Here is a 20,245-nt window from a genome sequence, read left to right as displayed (position 1 = left end):
GATCACATCAAATTGATGGGGTTTACAGTAATATTTATACCCATATTAGGGAGCTACTCTCTTCCCTGATCCAGCTTTCTGGTCCTTTTCCCAGCCATGACATCATCTCCCCAGACAATAATTAGGATTCACCAGCATATCAGACTTCAGGCTCAGGCAAAAAAACAACAAAACACTAGTATAGCTACAGGCCCTTTGAAATATAACTAAAATATGCCTACTAGCTATCTACAAAATGGAGGACCCCCCAACGCCTCACCTGCACTATTTCAGCCTTTAGGTCCATAACTGTCCAACAGTTTGTTTAGCTTTGTATATTAACTCTCTTTTCAACCACCAGGTTCCAGATGCTAGCAGGATGCAACCAGACTTCCCTGGACAGACAACCCCACCAATGAGTCTTGGAGCTCTGCTTCCCCAGAGCCCTTTCCCACTAGGGAAAGAGAGAGACAGGATGGGAGTATGGATCGACCTGTCAACGCCCATGTTCAGTGGGGAAGCAGTTATAGAAGCCAGACCTTCAACCTTCTGCATCCCACAATGATCTTGGGTCCATACTCCCAGAGGGTTAAAGAGTAGGAAAGCTATCAGGGGAGGAGTTGGTATACAGAAGTCTGCTGGTGAGAACTGTGTGAAGCTGTTCCCCTCTTATCCTATTGTTTTGTCAATGTTTCCTTTTTATTTTTTTTATTAGTGATTTAATAATGATCAACAAAATTGTGGGATAAAAAGGGTACAATTCCATATAATTCCCACCACTAGAGTTCCATATCCCAGCCCCTCCATTGGAAGCTTTCCTATTCTTTTTTATTTATTTCTTTCTTTATTGGGAAATTAATGTTTTACATTCAACAGTAAATACAATACTTTGTACAGGCATAACATTTCCCAGTTTTTCATATAACAATACAACCCCCACTAGGTCCTCTGTCATCCTTCTTGGATCTCCTCACCCACCCACTCCAGAGTCTTTTACTTTGGTGCAATACGCCAATTTCAGTTCAGGTTCTACTTGTGTTTTCTTTTCTGATCTTGTTTTTTAACTTCTGCTTGAGAGTGAGGTCATCCCATATTCATCCTTCTGTTTCTGACTTATTTCAGTTAACATGAATTTTTCAAGGTTCTTCCAAGATCGGCTGAAAATGGTGTAGTCACCATTTTTTATAGCTGAGTAGTATTCCATTGTGTATATATACTACAACTTGCTCAGTCATTCATCTGTTGTTGGACACCTGGGTTGCTTCTAGGTTTTGGCTATTACAAATTGTGCTGCCAAGAACATATGTGTACACAGATCTTTTTGGATGGGTGTGTTGGGTTCCTTAGGATAATGCTTCCTTTTTATAAATACAAAATTAAAAATTAACAAATAAATCAAGTATGGTGTACTGAGTTTAAGACCTGGTATCACAAGTACCAGAGTGATGCTTTGGTATTCTTTTTCTCTCTCTTGAAAAAAAAAAATTGAATGCCAGGACTGACAAGCATGAGGTCTGGAGTTCAATACCTGGTATTATGTGTGCCAAAATGATGTCTTTCTCTCTTTATCATTAATAAATAAGTAAAACATCAGTAATAAAAAAACTCAGAAAATTTACACATAAGCACATTTCATTTGCAAGGTATATAAATTTCACCTCAAAAATGAAAGCCTATAAAGGGATACTCATTTCCAATTAATGTTATAAATATATTGATAGGAAATGAACTAATAACTTACTTTGAGGGCTGGGGAGGTAGCAAAACAGTCAGGCAAAAAGGACTTTCATGCATGAGATTCCAACTACCCAGGTTCAATCCCCAGCACCACCATAAGCCAGAGCTGAGCAGTGCTTCTGATGTTTCTCGCTTGTCTTTCTCTCTCATAAATAAGAAGGAGGAGAATGAGAATGAAGCTATCTCAAGGGTTTTCTTTTTTTTTTTTTAAAGGGAAAAAAAGTGTAGGGAGATAGCATAATGGTTATGCAAAAGACTCTCTTGCACCAAAGTAAAAGACTCTGGGGAGGGTGGGGGGTAGAATACAGGTCCAAAAAGGATGACAGAGGACCTAGTGGGGGTTGTATTGCTATATGGAAAACTGGGAAATGTTATGCATGTACAGACTATTGTATTTACTGTTGAATGTAAAACATTAATTCCCCAATAAAGAAATTAAAAAAAAAAAAAAAAGACTCATGTCTGAGGCTCTAAAGTTCCAGGTTCAATCCCACACACTACCCTAAGCCAGAGCTGATGATAATAAATAAATAAATATTTAATTTTTTTTTTCCTCCAGGGTTACTGCTGGGCTCGGTGCCTGCACCATGAATCCACCGCTCCTGGAGGCCATTTCTCCCCCCTTTTGTTGACCTTGTTGTTGTAGCCTTGTTGTGGTTATTATTATTGCCATCGTTGATGTCGTTCGTTGTTGGATAGGACAGGGAGAAATGGAGAGAGGAGGGGAAGACAGGGAGGGGGAGAGAAAGACAGACACCTGCAGACCTGCTCCACCGCCTGTGAAGCGACTCCCCTGCAGGTGGGGAGCCGGGGGCTCGAACCGGGATCCTTATGCCGGTCCCTGCATTTTGCGCCACATGCGCTTAACCCACTGTGCCACCGCCCGACCCCCAACAATTTAATTTTTAAAAAAATTAGGGAAATTAATCCAATTACAAAAAAAAAGTTGAACAATAAATGCAAAGCACAACTTGGACTGGGTCTGGTGTACTGCACCAAAGTAAAGGACTCAAGGTGTGGCAGGAGGGTTCAGGTCCTGGAATATGATGGCAGAGGAGGACCTATGGGAGAGCTGAATTGTTATCTGGAAAACTGAGAAATGTTAACAGGGTTAATGGCTATGCAAAGAGACTTATTCCTAAGACTACAAATTCTCAGGTTCATGGTGAATTCACCCTCTTTACCCCAACTTGGATAGAGCTCAAAGATATCATGTTAAGTGAGGTAAGTCAGAAACAAAAGGATGAATATGGGATGATCTCACAGAAGTTGAAAAACAAAATCAGAAGGGAAAACTAAGCAGAACTTGGACTGCAGTTGGTGTATTGCACCAAAGTAGAAGACTCTGGGGTGGGGGGTGCGGGAGGGTTCAGGTCTTGGAACATGATGGCAGAGGAGGACCTAGTGGAGTTGTTTTGTTATGTGGTAATGTTATCATGTATGAACTATTGTATTTTACTGTTGACTGTAAACCATTAATCCCCCAATAAAGAAATTTGAAAAAAAAAAATTAGGGCTAGAGAGATAGCATAAAGGTTATACAAATAACTTTCATGTCTGAGGCTCTGCGGTCCCAGGTTCAATGCCTAGCACCACCATAAGCCAGAGCTGAGCAGTGCTCTGATTAAAAACAGAAAATAATGGAGTCAGGCGGTAGTGCAGCAGGTTAAGTGCATGTGGCACAAAGTACAAGGACCAGCATAAGGATCCCAGTTCCAGCCCGTGGCTCCCCACCTGCAGGGGAGTCACTTCACAGGCAGTGAAGCATGTCTGCAGGTGTCTATCTTTCTCTCACCTTCTCTGTCATCCCCTCCTCTCTCTATTTCTCTCTGTCCTATCCAACAATGACGACATCAATAACAACAACAATAATAACAATAAAACAATAAGAGCAACAAAAGGGCATAAATATTAAAAAAACAAACTAAAAACAGATTAGGCTGATAAAAAGACAGAAACAGAAGGAAGTGAGGATTCTATAAAGGTAATCACTGAAACAACAAAAAAAAACAACCTTCTCCAATGGTCAGGAGATATAGATACATAGACACACACACACACACTTTTTTTTTTCATTCCTGGAGCTTCACTACTCTAGGATCACTTTTCAGGTAGGAAGACAGATATGTGATAAGCACAGTAAAATGTTAATGGCAGAATACAGCTAGTGGAGGAATGGAGCTTACTACTCTTTTTATTTTATTTATTTATTTATTTATTTTGCCTCAAGGGCTATTGCTGGGGATCGATGCCTACACCACGAATTCACTGCTCCTGGAGTCCTGGAGACTAATTTTTTCCCCTTTTTGTAGCCCTTGTTTTTTGTTTTTCATTGTTGTTGTGGTTATTATTATTGTTGCTATTGATGTCACCGTTGTTGTACAGGACAGAGAGAAACCGAGAGAGGAGGGGAAGACAGAGGGGGAAAGATAGACACCTGCAGACCTGCGAACCCCCTGAAGGTGGGGAGCCGGGGGCTCGAACTAGGATCCACATGCCGGTTCTTGCACTTTGCGCCACCTGCGCTTAACCCACTGTGCTATGGCCAGACTCCAGCCCATTTTATTATTTTTTTAAATACTTATTTACCTCGAGAGAAGACAGAACCAAAGTAGTGTCCTGACAAATACAGTGTCAGAGGTCAAATTCAGATTCTCACATATATAATACATGCATGGCCTACACACTGAGTAACCTCTTCCACCTATCTACCATAACATTCTCTTTTTTTTTTTTGCCTCCAGGGTTAATGCTGGGGTTCGTTGCTGGGGTTCATTGCCTGCACTCTGAATCCACTGTTCCTGGAGGCCATTTTCCCCTTTTGTTGCCCTTGTTATTGCTGTCATTCCCCTTTTGTTGCCCTTGTTTTTGTTATTGCTGTCATTGTTGTTGGACAGGACAAAGAGAAATCGAGAGAGGAGCAGAAGATAGAAAGGGGGAGAGAAAGACATACCTGCAGACCTGCTTCACCACTTGTGAAGTGACCCCCCCCTTCAGGTGGGGAGCCAGGGCTCAAATCCAGGATCCTTATGCAGGTCCTTGCAGGCTCCAACAGGGATCCTTGTGCAGGTCCTTGCACTTTGCGCAATGTGCGCTTAACCCACTGCACCACCGCCCAGCCCCCACATTTTTTTTAATGAGGGGGGATTAATGTTTACAGTAATATAGTTGTTGGTACATGTGTAAAATTTCTGTTTTCTGTAAAACACTCACTGCCAGCTTAGATCCTTCTCCACCATCTTGCACCAGGATTTGAAAGGCCCCCCCCTCCACACAGAGTTCTTTGGTACAGTACATCAAACCCAGTCCAGTCCAAGTTCTGCTTTGTACTTCCCCTTCTATTCTTAATTCTCAACTTCTGTCTATGAGTGAGATCATCCGATATTCATCCTTCTCTTTCTGACTTATCTTACTTAACATTATTCCTTCAAGTTCCATCCAAGATGAGATGAACTCATCATTTTAAATAGCTGAGCTGTTATTAACTAAAAGAAAATACTTGGGTGGAAAAAAAAAAAAAGCAAAGCAACGAAGGAAGACATGAGTCTTTTACAGAACATAAACTGACACACAGTGCATGGTCCTGTGTGAAGGCCTGGGTAGCAGGGAGCATCACCACCACCCAGCCAGAGCCCCACACACCTGGCTTGGAGCTGCTCAAGGGCTCTGGTTCTTCGGTTCCCATAAGATTCAAGACCCATAGTTCCTCTCCTTGCTCCAGCTGGGAGATCAGCTCTGGCTTAGGAACAGGGAGTCCTGTTGAGAGTGAAGATTTTGGGTGAGCTGGTGTAACTGGATAGCTGAAGCCAAGCACGGCACACCCCGTGCTCTAGGCCAGTGACACCTGTAGGGTCACGGACCTCCCCTCACCCCGCAGGTGTGTGCTGAGGTGGCAGGCAGGGAAAAGTGAATGCTCCTCCCTCATCAATTCTCCCCTCGGTCTCTAGAACCCAGGCGTGGGCACTGAGAAGTGTGTGTGATCAATCTCAGGAGCATATGTGCACGGGAAGCACCCAGAGCAGCAGCAGGAGGCTCAGAGCACTTCTGGCTCCAAACTGCGGAGGCAGCACCCGCCCCCTCCCCAGCTCCTGGGAAGCATCCACAGCAGGGTGGGGGCAAGGGAGCCTCACCGAGCGAGGCGACGTGCCCGTAGTTCTCCAGCATCACATCCCTGTACAATGCCCGCTGGTCTGGGCCCAGCTGCTGCCCCTCCGAAGGCGAGAAGTAAACGGCCACGTCCTGGAAGGTCAGCGGCACCGCCTCCTGCCAATGAGATCAGTGTCTCCTGCGACCCGCCTGGCCGGCCCCACCCGCCTCAGCTGCACTGGATGCGGGCGTGACCTACACTCCCCTCTTTTTCTACTATTATTATTACGATTGTTATATTATATAACTCCCCGGCTGGACACTCAAGAGGGCGGGGAGGATGGACTCACCTGGGGCGCTGGGAGCCCGGGTTGACATCCTGCGGGGCGCCCCCCCTCCAGCTCCAGCGGAGGGGACCCCCGCTCAGATCCACTCCCTCTCATCGGACACTCGACGCACTTTCTGGGCTCCAGAGGGGCGACAGCGATGCCCAGCCACGCGGGGCGGCAGGATCTGCGGGGAAGCGGGAGGCCGCGTCTGCAGCCGCTCGGCTCGGGATCCTGCGCCCGGGCAGCACAGACCCGCCCAGGGCCGGCGCAGGGCGGGGCGCCCCCCACCCGCCCCCCAAGCGCGCGCTTCGCTCCGCGACTCCAGTCCGCGGGGTGGCTGCCCAGCCCCTCGCCACCCCAGTTAGTCACGGGCCGAGTCGTCGTCCCAAAGCCCCCCGGGACCTGCGACGGCGGCTCCCGACAGCCCAGCCCATGGCCAGATGCCGCCGGGCCTCAAGAGCGGGGACGCACCTCGAGACTAGGCCGTTCCTCTCGCCCGGACTCCCGCCCAGCAGTTAGCCCGCAGGGCGCTTTGGCTGCAGTCTGGCCGAAGGGCGGGGTCCCGATGGAAGGGGCGGGGCCGACCGAGGACTCCCTCGTCTGCGACCCAGGTCCCTCCCTGGTCGCGGTGAGATCGCCCTGTTGTGCCTGTGTCCTGGTCTCAGAGCCCCAAGGGCCGGAAGCTATAATAAGACCCACCCTTGTACTTCCGGTCCAGCACTTCCGCTTCTCTGAGGGCTTGGGGTGGGGGCTTCTTGGAGTCTTCTCCCTCTTACCCCCCAACCCCACCCCGCAGCTAGCTTCACATCGGTTCTACTGCCCCTCTTGCACATCTTGTTCCTTCTCAGGACGACAGCTCATGTGCAAATACAGAAGTTCAAACAGGAAAACAGGAATCTGGTCGGGTAGATCGCACAATGGTTTACACAACACTGTTTATTTTACTCTTTTTTTACTTATTTATTATTGGATAGAGATAGAAATTGAGAGAGGAGAAGGGATAGAGAGGGGGAAAAGATAGACATTTGCAGCCCTGCTTCACCACTCGTGAAACTCTCCCCCTGCATGTGGCGATCAGGGGCTTGAAACTGGGTCCTTATGCATGTAATGTGTACTGTTAACCAGTTGGGCCACCACCTGGCCCCACAATTTTATTTTTAACCCCATCACTTCTCAGCTCTGCAAGGCGTTGAACCTGGGTCCTAAGAGCCTCAGACTCATATGAAAGTCCTTTGCACAAAAGCATTATGCTATGCCCCCTCACAGTTACCACACTTTAATCACTGAAAGACCAGAAGTCCTGGGTTCAAATTTACCATCACAATAAGTCAGAGCTAAGCAGCACTCTGGTTTCTACCTCAGGCTTTCATTAAAATTAATAAAACGGCTTGTGAAGTGGCACAGTGGATAGTGTTGGACTTTTTCTTTTTGCGGTGGGGGAGGGGGGAATCATGGCTTATTAATCGTAGAGGGAGGGCTAAGGAGACAGCATAATGGTTCTTCAGACTTTCATACCTGAGGCTCCAAAGTTCCAGGTTCAATTCCCAGCACCACTCTAAACCAGAGTCTTTGCGGGATGAGAAAGGGTCCAGTCACAAGGTTGTTCATCATACTGAAAGGGGAAGTGGATTTTCAAGCATGAGGACCCAAGCTCAATTGCATTGCATGTGCCGGTGTGATGCTCTGTTTCTCGGTCTCCCTTTCTCTCAGAAGAGAATGAATGAATGAATCTCTTTTTTCTTTTTTTTTTAATGCTTAAGTGTTTTAAGGTTTTTGTTTGTTTTTGTTTTTTTTTACATAGGGGTCAGGGATTCAGTGGTGTTGTTGAAGAATTAATCCAGGGTCCGGGTGGTGGTGCACCTGGTTGAGTGTACATGCTACAATACATAAGGACCCAGGTTCAAGCCCCCAGTCCCTACCTGCAGGGGGAAAGCTTTGTGAGAAGTGAAGCATTGCTCGCAGGTGTCTCTCTGTCTCTCTCCCTCTCTACCACCCCCTTCCCCCTCGATTTCTGGCTGTCTCTATCCAATAAAGATAATAAAAAAATTTTTTTAAGAATTAATCCAAGCTGGAAGTCCCTATTTCCTCATAAACTATGAGTGAATACATTGGCTAACATTTTTTTACGGTATAAAAATGTTAACACCAGACATCAAAAGATTTTTGGTCTTACAACCTGAGAGGTGGTGCAATGGATATCGTGTTGGACTTAAAAGCAAGAGGTGCTAAATTCAACTTTCAGTGGTCCATGTACCTACCAGTGGGGTACTATTCTTCAATGTTAATGTCTGGAAGGTAGGATAGTGGTTATCCAAAAAGATTTTCATGCCTGAGACTCTAACACAACCACAAACCAGTTATGCCCTGGTTAAAAAATAATAATATCATGGGGAGATGATAAGTTGTATCTGTGTATCAACAACTGTACTGTAAACCATTAACTTCCTCTCCAATAAAGTGGCAATTATAACAATAACAAACATTCAGTTCCAGCCCACTGTATCGTCTCTGGCAAAAAAAAAAAAAAACCCTGGTATATCTACATGCAAAAAAAATTAATAATAGAAGTGCCGAGCGGTGGCACACCTGGTTGAGCGCACATGTTACAATGCGCAAGGACCAAGTTTGAGTCCCTGGTCCCTACCTGCAGGGGAACATTTCACCAGCGGTGAAGCAGTGCTGCAGGTGTCTCTCTGTCTCTCTTCCTCTCTGTCCCCCTTTCTCTCTCAATTTCTGGCTGTCTCTATCCAATAAATAAAGATAATAAAAAAATTTAAAAATAAATTAACCTAGGGTTCAGATGGTGCACCTGGTTGGGTGCACACACTATAGTAAAAGGACCCAGGTTCAAGCTTTGTCCCCACCTGTGAGCCTGGGGGGGGGCTTCACTGCAGGTGTCTCTTCCTCTCTTATCTCCTCTTCCCCTCTCTATTTCTCTCTTCCTATGAAATAAAAATAATAGACTTAAAAATTTTTTAATATTTTTTTTCCTCCAGGTTTATTGCTGGGCTCGGTGCCTACACCATGAATCCACCGTTCCTAGAGGCCATTTTTTCCCCCTTTTGTTGCCCTTGTTGTTGTAGCCTCGTTGTGGTTATCATTATTACCATTGTTGATGTTGTTCGTTGTTGGATAGCACAGAGAGAAACGGAGAGAGGAGGGGAAGACAGAGAGGGGGAGAGAAAGATAGACACCTGCAGACCTGCTCCACCGCCTGTGAAGCGACTCCCCTGCAGGTGGGGAGCCGGAGGTTCGAACCGGGATTCTTGTGCGGGTCCTTGCACTTTGCGCAACGAGCGCTTAACCCACTGCGCCACTGCCCGACCCCCAAATTTTCAATATTTTATTTACTTATTTATTCCCATTTGTTGTTTCTTGTTATATTATTGTGGTTATTATTGTTGTTGGATAGGACAGAGAAATGGAGAGAAGAGGGGAAGACCGAGAGGGTGAGAGAAAGATAGACACCTACAGACCTGTTCACTGCTTGTGAAGCTACTCCCCTGCAGGTGGGAAGCCAGGGGCTCAAACTAGGATACTTACGCCGGACCTTGAACTTTGTGCCACCTGAATAATAGATTTTTTTAAAAGAGAAAATGAAAAATCCTGTGGCATGGGATGTGTGTCAGAGTGGATAAAGTTTTAGACTCTCAAGGATGGGTTCAATCCCAGGCACCAAAATGTGCCAGAGTAAATGACCTCTCTCTCTCTCTCTCTCTCATAAATAGTAAAATAAATATTTTTGTTATCTTTATTTATTTGATAGAGACAGCCAGAAATTGAGAGAGAAGGGAATGATAGAGAGGGAGAGAGACAGAGACAGCTTCAGCACTGCTTCACCACTTGCAAAGCTTTCCCCTTGCAGGTGGGGACAGGGGCTCGAAACTGGGTCCTTGCACATTGTAGTATGTGTGCTCAACCAAGTGCGCCATCACCCGGCCCAAAATAATTTTTTTTTTGCCTCCAGGGTTATTGCTGGGGCTCAGTGCCTGCACCACAAATCCACTTCTCCTGGAGGCCATTTTCCCCCCTTTTGTTGCCCTTGTTGTTTATCATTATTGTGGTTATTATTATTGTTGTTGCTGTTGGTGTTGTTGGATAAGACAGAGAGAAATGGAGAGAGGAGGGGAAGATTGAGGGGGGAGAGAAAGATAGACACCTGCAGACCTGCTTCACTGCCTGTGAAGTGACTCCCCTGCAGGTGGGAAGCTGGGGGCTCAAACCAGGATCCTTAGTTGGTCCTTGCACTTCGCACCACATGTGCTTAACTCACTGTGCTATGGCCCGACTCCCCAAAATAAATATTTTTAAAGTAACTAATACTTTCTTTTTTTTTTTTACATTTTATTTATTTATTTGTCTCCAGGGTTATTGCTGGAGCTTGGTGCAAGCACTATGAAATCCATTCACTGGTTTGAGCCCCAGCCCCCCACCTGCAGAAAGGTCGCTTCTTATTAGATTTATTTATTTATTAAATATTTATTTATTTATTCCCCTTTTTTGCCCTTGTTTTTTTATTGTTGTAGTTATTATTGTTGTTGTTATTGATGTCATTGTTGGATAGGACAGAGAGAAATAGAGAGAGGATAAGAAGACAGAGAGGAGGAGAGAAAGATAGGCACCTGCTTCACTGCTTGTGAAGTGACAACCCGGCAGGTGAGGAGCTGGGGGCTCGAACCAGAATCCTTATGCCAGTCCTTGAGCTTTGTGTCACATGCCCTTAACCCACTGCAGTACTGCCCTGCCCAATTCCAGTTTTTCTTTGTGTTTTTTTTTTTTTTTATAGAATAGAGGGAGATTGAGTGGGCAGGGGAAGATAGGGAGAGACACCTGCAGATCTGCTTCACCACTTGTGAAGCAACACCCCCTGCAGGTGGGTAGCCACTGGCTCAAATCAGAATCCTTGAATCAGTAGTTGTGCTTTGTACTATGTGTGCTAAACAAAGTGCGCCACTGCGGCCCCTCCTAGATTTCATTTATTTATGAGAAGGCAAGAGAGCCAGAGCATCACTCTGGTACATGTGCTATCACAGACTGAACTTGGTAGCTCATGCTTGAGAGAGTCCAATATTTTGTCACCTGCACCCTCTCCTGGCCCACTTAATAAATTAATTTAAATAGAAATCCAAGCCAGAAGATAATTCAACATGTTAACTGCATGACACCTGTATGCCTTGCCCTCAAAGATCCCAGGTTCAATCCCTAGCACAACCATAATCCAGAGTTAAATACATAAATAAACAAATAATTTGTGGTCGAGGAGGTGGCACTGTGGATAAAGCATTGGACTCTAAGGCATGAGGTACTGAGTTCAATCCTTGGCAGCACATGTACCAGAGTGATGTCAGGTTCTTTCTCTCTCTTCCCATATCTTCATCATAAATAAATAAAATCTTTAAAAAAAAAACAACCAATGCAAACAGTACCATCTCAGCATGCTTCACCTCAGACTGTGTACAGAGACATCAGGCATGAATTGCCAATCCTTCAGCCTCATCACTCGGGTGAGACCTTTCCTTTCATGGTAGTCTCTAATTCCATTCCAGGAGGTTCACTTCCTAACAAAGTCCCAAAACCTAGATATAGGACAGGTCCCGTAAGATAGAGTATATGCTCACATGTATCTGTAAATTAGGGCAAAACATATACCTGAAAGCAAAAATACACAGTAGTCTTTAGTGAGTCAGTATCAAGTTCATAATGAAATAGTGTCCACTTAAGACTTAGATACCCTCCTCACCTATTTCCTATTACAGTTCTCTCACTCACTCCAAAGCTAACATTAGCAAAGCAAGGACTGCAAAAGCTGAATAAGGGCAAGAGACTGGCACACTTTAACGATGACTCTTTAGTCACTATCAGGCCATTCCACCAGCTGGGGCCCTAATCGAGGAGTCCTGAGTTTCCCAAACAGACTTGATGGGCCTAGACCTCAAATAAATCCCTCTCTCCATTGTTTCCGGTCATCTCTATCAGGAACAACAAAACAGACCCCTTTGTGGGTCCCCATAGGACCTTGCCCTCAACCTGGATCAACAATGGTAGAGAATGTTCTATCCTCTGAAGGGAGGATGGACAACATACTCTATGCTACACCTGAGGAAGATGGGTCGATACTGGGGCAGCATGGAATGTTCCTACTCATGACCACAGAATGTGAGCTCAGATCTAGAGGGATGTAGAGGTCACACAGGCTCCTAAGCTAATTATGGGCCCCAGATCACATCAAATTGATGGGGTTTACAGTAATATTTATACCCGTTTCCCATATTAGGGAGTTACTCTCTTCCCTGATCCAGCTTTCTGGTCCTTTTCTCAGCCATGACATCATCTCTCCAGACAATAATTAGGATTCATCTGCATATCAGATTTCAGGCCATTTGAAATATAACTAAAATGGGAGTTGGGCAGTAGCACAGCGGGTTAAGCGCACATGGCGCAAAGCAGAAGGACTGGCGTAAAGATCCCAGTTCGAGCCCCCGGCTCTCCACCTGCCGGGTAGTTACTTCACAGGCGGTGAAGCAGGTCTGCAGGTGTCTTTCTCTCTCCCCCTCTCTGTCATCCCCTCCTCTCTCGGTATCTCTGTCTTATCCAACAAAAACAACTTCAATAACTACAACAATAAAAACAACAAGGGCAACAAAAGGGAATAAATATTTTTTAAAAAATTTATAACATAAAATATGCCTACTAGCTATCTACAAAATGGAGGACCCCCCAACGCCTCACCTGCACTATTTCAGCCTTTAGGTCCATAATTGTCCAACAGTTTGTTTGGCTTTGTATATTAACTCTCTTTTCAGCCACCAGGTTCCAGATGCTAGCAGGATGCAACCAGACTTCCCTGGGCAGATGACCCCACCAATGTGCCTTGGAGCTCCACTTCCCCAGAGCCCTTCCCCACTAGGGAAAGAGAGAGACAGGATGGGAGTATGGATCAACCTGTCAATGCCCATGTTCAGCGGGGAAGCAGTTACAGAAGCCAGACCTTCAACCTTCTGCAACCCACAATGATCTTGGGTCCATACTCCCAGAGGGTTAAAGAGTAGGAAAGCTATCAGGGTAGAGGTTGATATACAGAGGTTGGTGGTGGGAATTGTGTGAAGCTGTACCCCTCTTATCCTATGGTTTTGTCAATGTTTCCTTTTTATAAATAAAAAAAAATTTTTTTAAAGCATGATTCACTAACTACTTTAAAAATAAATAAATAGGGACCAGGAGGTAGCACAGCAGGTTAAGCGCATCTTCGCAAAGCACAAGGACCAACGTAAGGGTCCCGGTTCAAGTCCCCGGCTCCTCAACTTCAAGGGGGGTCGCTTCACAGGCAGTGAAGCAGGTGTTTATCTTTCTCCCCCTCTCGGTCTCCCCCTCCTCTCTCCATTTCTCTCTGTCCTATCCAAGAACAACAATATCAATAACAACAACAATAATAACTACAACAATAAAAAAACAAGGGCAATAAAAGGGAATGAATAAATGTTTAATAAATAAGTAAATCTAATGAGAAAATAAACTTAAAAAGAAATCTAGCTCTTCAATATGAGATACATGAAAATGTCAATTTGGGGCCATTTCTTACATCTACAGATCTTTGTTGCCAGCAATTCTAACAGTGACCAACTCAAAGCAATCACAGTGGGGCAAATGTGGAGAAATGTTGCAGTTGGTAGAGTGTTGGACTTCTCTGCTTGAGGTTCCCAATTTAATCTATAGCACTTCATATACTAGAGTGTGTTCTGGCTTCTTTCTCTTCTAGTTATCTGTCTGAAATAAAATAGTCTCTCAAGTGTAATCCATATTGTAAATGTTAATAAAACAAAGTAACAAAATTAATTAAATCATTTTTATTTGTGGGAATTCATGGTTTACAGTAAATAATAAATACAGTTGTTAATATATGTGTAAAATTTCTCAGTTTTGGTGAGGGATATAGCATATGGTTATGCAAAAAGACTCTCATGCCTGGGGCTCTGAAGTCCCATGTTCAATCCCCAGCACCACCATAAACTAAAGCTGAACAGTGCTCTTTGTAATATAACTAAAATAGGCCTACTAACTAGCTATAAAATGGACCCTCCCAAATCTTCATCTGCACTATTCCAGCCTTTAGGTTCATGATTAGTGAACAATTTGTTTGGCTTTATATGTTAACTCTTCTTTCAGCCACCAGGTTCCAGATGCTACTGTGATGCCAACTGGACTTCCCTGGGCAGATGACCCCACCAATGTGTCTTGGAGCCCTGATTCCCCAGAGCCACACCCCACCGGGAAAAAGAGAGGATGGGAGTATGCATCGACCTGTCGGCACCCATGTTCAGCGGGAAGCAATTACAGAAGCCAGACCTTCAACCTTCTGCACCCTATAATGTCCTTTGATCCATGCTTCCAGAGGAATAAAGAATAGCAAAGCTGGGAGTCAGGTGGTAGTGCAGCAGGTTAAGTGCACATGACGTGAAGCGCAAGGACAGCTTAAGGAACCCAGTTCGAGCCCCCAGATCCCTACCTACAGGGGAGTCGATTCACAGGCGGTGAAGCAGGTCTGCAGGTATCTTCCTCTCCCCCTCTCTGCCTTTCCTTCCTCTCTCCATTTCTTTCTGTCCTGTCTAACAATGATGACATCAATAACAACAACAATAATAACTACAACAACAATAAAAAACAACAAGGGCAACAAAAAAGGTAAGTAAATAAAATAAATATAAAACAAATTTAAAAAAAGAATAAGAAAGCTATCAGGGGAGGGGATGGGATATGGAGTTCTGGTGGTGGAAATTGTGTGGAGTTGTACCCCTCTTATCCTATAGTTTTTGTCAGTGTTTATTTTTTTTTTCTTTTTGCCTCCAGGATTATTGCCAGGTTTCAGTGCCTGCACTACAAATCCACTGCTCCTGGAGGCCATTCCACCCCCCGTTTTTTTTGGTTACCCTGGATGTTTTACCATTGTTGTGGTTATTATTATCGTTGTTACTGATGTCGTTGCTGTTGGATAGGACAAAGAGAAATAGAGAGAGAAAGGGAAGACAGAGAGGGGGAGAGAAAGATAAACACCTGAAGACCTGCTTCACCACCAGTGAAGTGACTCCCCTGCAGTTGGGGAGCTGGGTGCTCGAACCAGGATCCTTATGCTGGTCCTTGCACTTTGTGCCACCTGCACTTAACCCACTGTGCTACATCCCGACTCCCTAAGGTGCACATTCTTTTTTTTTTGTCTTTATTTTTCATTTTTTAAAAATTTATTTCTTTATTGGGGAATTAATGTTTTACATTTAACAGTAAATACAATAGTTTGTACATGCATAACATCCCCCAGTTTCCCATTTAACAATACAACCCCCACTATGTAATTTATCATTGTTCGTGGACCTGTATTCTCCCCATCCACCCACCCCAGAGTCTTTTACTTGGGTGCAATATGCCAATTCCATTTCAGGTTCTACTTGTGTTTTTTTTTAATTTATTTCTTTATTGGGGAATTAATGTTTTATATTCAACAGTAAATACAATAGTTTGTACATGCATAACATTCCCCAGTTTCCCATTTAACAGTACAACCCCCACTATGTTATTTATCAACCTTCATGGACCTGTATTCTCCCCACACACACACCCCAGAGTCTTTTACTTGGGTGCAATACGCCAATTCCATTTCAGGTTCTACTTGTGTTTTCTTTTTTTTTTTTTTTTTACAGTTTAATTTTTTTTTTTTATTAAAGAAAGGATTAATTAACAAAACCATAGGGTAGGAGGGGTACAACTCCACACAATTCCCACCACCCAATCTCCATATCCCACCCCCTCCCCCGATAGCTTTCCCATTCTCTGTCCCTCTGGGAGCATGGACCCAGGGTCATTGTGGGTTGCAGAAGGTAGAAGGTCTGGCTTCTGTAATTGCTTCCTCGCTGAACATGGGCGTTGACTGGTCGGTCCATACTCCCAGTCTGCCTCTCTCTTTCCCTAGTAGGATGGGTCTCTGGGGAAGCTGAGCTCCAGGACACATTGGTGGTGTCTTCAATCCAGGGAAGTCTGGCCAGCATCCTGATGACACCTGGAACCTGGTGACTGAAAAGAGAGTTAACATACAAAGCCAAACAAATTGTTGAGCAATCATGGACCCAAAGCTTGGAAAAGTGGAGAGGAAGTATTAGGGAAGTACTCACTGCAAACTCTAGTATACTTCTGCTTTCTTACTTTGGTGCCATACTCCAAACTCAGTCAATTTCTGCTTTGTGTTTCTACTTCTTTTTTTTTTTTTTTTTACATGCATAACATTCCCCAGATTCCCATTTAGCAATACAACCCCCACTATTTCATTCATCATTTTTCATGGACCTGTATTCTCCCCACCCACCCACCCACCCCAGAGTCTTTTACTTTGGTGTAATACTCCAATTCCATTTCAGGTTCGACTTGTGTTTTCTTTTCTGATCTTGTTTTTCAACTTCTGCCTGAGAGTGAGGTCATCGCATATTCATCCTTCTGTTTCTGACTTATTTCACTCAACATGATTTTTTCAAGGCCCATCCAAGATCGGCTGAAAACGGTGAAGTCACCATTTTTTACAGCTGAGTAGTATTCCATTGTGTATATATACCACAACTTGCTCAGCCACTCATCTGTTGTTGGACACCTGTGCTGCTTCCAGGTTTTGGCTATTACAAATTGTGCTGTCAAGAACATATGTGTACACAGATCTTTTTGGATGGATGTGTTGGGTTCCTTAGGATATATCCCCAGGAGAGGAATTGCAGGGTCATAGGGTAGGTCCATTTCTAGCCTTCTGAGAGTTCTCCAGACTGTTCTCCACAGAGGTTGGACCAATTTGCATTCCCACCAGCAGTGCAGGAGGGTTCCTTTGACCCCAAACCCTCTCCAGCATTTGCTGCTGTTACCTTTTCTGATGTATGACATTCTCACAGGAGTGAAGTGATATCTCATTGTTGTCTTGATTTGCATTTCTCTGACAATCAGAGACTTGGAGCATTTTTTCATGTGTTTCTCTGCCTTTTGGATCTCTTCTGTGGTGAATATTCTGTCCAAGTCCTCCCCCCATTTTTGGATGGGGTTATTTGTTGTCTTGTTGTTGAGTCTGGAAAGCTCTTTATATATGTTGTTATTAAACTCTTATCTGATGTATGACATGTAAAGATCTTCTCCCATTCTGTGAGGGGTCTCTTGGTTTGGGTAGTGGTTTCTTTTGCTGTGAAGAAGCTTTTTAATTTGATGTAGTCCCATAGGTTTATACTTGCCTTAATCTTCTTTGTAATTGGATTTGTTTCACTGAAAATGTCTTTAAAATTTATGCAGAAAAGAGTTCTGCCAATATTTTCCTCTAAGTATTTGATAGTTTGTGGAAGGGCAGGGGTAGATAGCATAATGGTTATGCTAACAGACTTTCATGCCTGAGGCTCCCTCAAGTCCCAGGTTCAATCCCCTGCACCACCATAAGCCAGAGCTGAGCAGTGCTCTGGTTAAAAAAAAAAAAAAAATCTGATAGTTTGTGGTCTAACATCCAAGTCCTTGATCCACTTGGAATTTACTTTTGTATTTGGTGAAATACAGTGATTCAGTTTCATTCTTCTGCATGTTTCAACCCATTGTTTCTAACACCATTTGTTGAAGAGACTCTGCTTTCCCCATGTAATAGTCTGGGCCCCTTTGTCAAAGATTAGATGTCCATACGTGTGGGGTCTCATTTCAGGGCTCTCAATTCTATTCCACTGGTCAGTGTGTCTATTCATGTTCCAGGACCAAGCAGTTTTGATGACAATGGCCCTATAATACAGTTTGAAATCTGGGAGTGTGATGCCTCCGGTTCTGTTCTTTTTTCTCAAGATTGTTTTGGCAATTCTAGGTCTTTTCTGGTTCCAGATAAACATTTGTAGCATTTTTTCTATTCTCCTAAAAAATGTGCTTGGAATCTTGATGGGGATAGCATTAAATTTGTAGATGGCTCTGGGTAATATATTCATTTTGATGATGATAATTCTTCCAACTCATGAACATGGAATATCTTTCCACTTCTTTGTGTCTTTTTCAATTTCTTTGAGTAGTGACTCATAATTTTCAGTATACAAGTCTTTCACTTCTTTGGTTAGGTTTACTCCTAGATATTTTATTATTTTTGTTGCTATAGAAAAAGGAACTGATTTATGGATTTCAATTTCTTCTAACTTAGTGTTTGCATAGAGGAATGCCACTGACTTTTGAATGTTAATTTTATAGCCTGACACATTACTGTATTGCCTGTTGATTTCCAAAAGCTTCTTGCTGGATTCCTTTAGGTTTTTCCATGTATACTATCATGTCATCTGCAAATAAGGAGAGTTTGACTTCTTCTCTTCCAATCTGTATCCCTTGAATTCCTTGCTCCTGCCTGATGGCTATGGCAAGAACTTCCAACACTATGTTGAATAGTAATGGTGATAGTGGGCAGCCCTGTCTAGTACCTGATCTGAGGGGAAATGCTTCTAGTTTTTCACCTTTGAGTATGATGTTGGCTATAGGTTTGCTATATATAGACTCCACTATCTTGAGGAATTTTCCATCTATTCCCATTTTTTGTAGTGTTTTGATCATAAAGGGATGTTGTATTTTGTCAAAGGCTTTCTCTGCATCTATTGATATGACCATGTGGTTTTTGGTCTTGCTTTTGTTGATGTGGTGGATCACACTGATTGATTTATGTATATTAAATCAACCTTGCATGCCTGGGATAAACCCCACTTGGTCATGATGAACAATCTTTTTGATATACTGCTGTATTGGTTGGCTAGAATTTTGTTCAATATTTTCGCATCTATGTTCATCAGAGATATTGGTCTGTAGTTTTCTTTTTTGGTTGTGTCCCTGTCTGCTTTTGGTATCATGGTGATGTTGGCTTCATAGAAGCTGGCAGGGAGTATTCCAGTGTCTTCAATCTTCTGGAAGACTTTTTAAAGTAGAGATATTAGTTCTTCTTTGAAAGTTTTGTAGAATTCATTTGTAAAACCATCTGGTCCAGGACTTTTATTTTTGGGAAGATTTTTGATAACTGTTTCAATTTCATTAGCTGTGATGGGCCTGTTCATGTTATCCACTTCCTCTTCACTTAGTTTTGGAAGTTGGTAGGTATCTAGGAAATCATTCATTTCTTCCAGGTTCTCTAGCTTGGTGGCATATAGTTGTTCATAGAAGCCTCGCATGATATGTTGAATTTCTGCAGTGTCTGTTGTGATATCTCCTCTTTCATTTACTATCCAATTTATTTGGGTCTTCTCCCTTTTTTGTTGTGTGAGTCTGGCTAAGGGCTTGTCGATTTTGTTTACTCTTTCGAAGAACCAACATTTACTTTCGTTGATCTTTTGTATGGTTTTCCTATTCTCAATGTTATTTATATCTGCCCTAACTTTAGTGATTTCTGTCCTTCTGGTTGCTTTAGGATTCCTTTGTTGTTCTTCTTCTAGGTCTTTAAGATGTGCAATCAGGCTGTTTATTTGTGCCTTTTCTTGTTTCCTAATGTGTGCTTGTATAGCTATGAACTTCCCTCTTAGGACTGCTTTAGCTGTGTCCCAAATATTTTGATAGCTTGTGTCTTCATTTTCATTGAACTCTTGAAACATTTTGATTTCTTCCTTGATTTCCTCTTTGACCCAGAAGTTGTTAAGAAGTGTACTGTTGAGCTTCCACATTTTGGCATTGTTACTAATCTTTTGTTGATTGTTAAGTGTTAGTTTAATTCCACTGTGGTCTGAGAAGATGCTTGGGATGATTTCAGTGCTCTTGAATTGGCTGATGCTGTCTTTGTGGCCTAACATATGGTCTATCCTTGAGAATGATCCATGTGGATTTGAGTAGAATGTGTATTCCAGTTTCTTGGGATGAATGACTCTGAAAATGTCCAATAGTTCTGGTTTATCTATCTCTTCATTTAGCTCCCTTATGTCTTTATTGATTTTCTGCCTGGATGATCTGTCAAGTTGAGATAGTGGGGTGTTGAAGTCCCCTACTATGATTGTGTTACTGTTAATATATTGCTGTAGCTCTTTCAGTAGAAGTTTGATGTATTTAGATGGCTTCTCATTGGGTGCATAGATATTAATAATTGTTAATTCCTCTTGATTGACTGATCCTCTGAG

At 43.3% G+C, this 20,245-nt stretch overlaps 1 protein-coding gene across 2 annotated transcripts in view; it reads right to left on the bottom strand.

Moving 5' to 3' along the window:
• Nucleotides 1–6,825, bottom strand: part of ZNF251 (zinc finger protein 251) — a 30,581-nt gene extending 23,756 nt beyond the window's left edge. For both annotated transcript variants that reach the window (XM_060197026.1, XM_016185183.2), the window contains exons 1-4: nt 6,603–6,825; nt 6,153–6,315; nt 5,847–5,979; nt 5,359–5,472 (exon numbers count right to left, since the gene is read on the bottom strand). In XM_060197026.1, coding sequence (XP_060053009.1) covers nt 5,359–5,472; nt 5,847–5,979; nt 6,153–6,245 — 340 coding nt within the window. In that variant the 5' untranslated portion in view covers nt 6,246–6,315; nt 6,603–6,825. The remainder of the gene's footprint in view (nt 1–5,358; nt 5,473–5,846; nt 5,980–6,152; nt 6,316–6,602) is intronic.
• Between the last annotated feature and the right edge of the window lie 13,420 nt (nt 6,826–20,245).

This window comes from Erinaceus europaeus, chromosome 1 (genome assembly GCF_950295315.1).
Source record: "Erinaceus europaeus chromosome 1, mEriEur2.1, whole genome shotgun sequence".
Taxonomy (NCBI): Eukaryota; Metazoa; Chordata; class Mammalia; order Eulipotyphla; family Erinaceidae; genus Erinaceus; species Erinaceus europaeus.
This window is presented reverse-complemented; position numbering and strand designations above follow the sequence as displayed.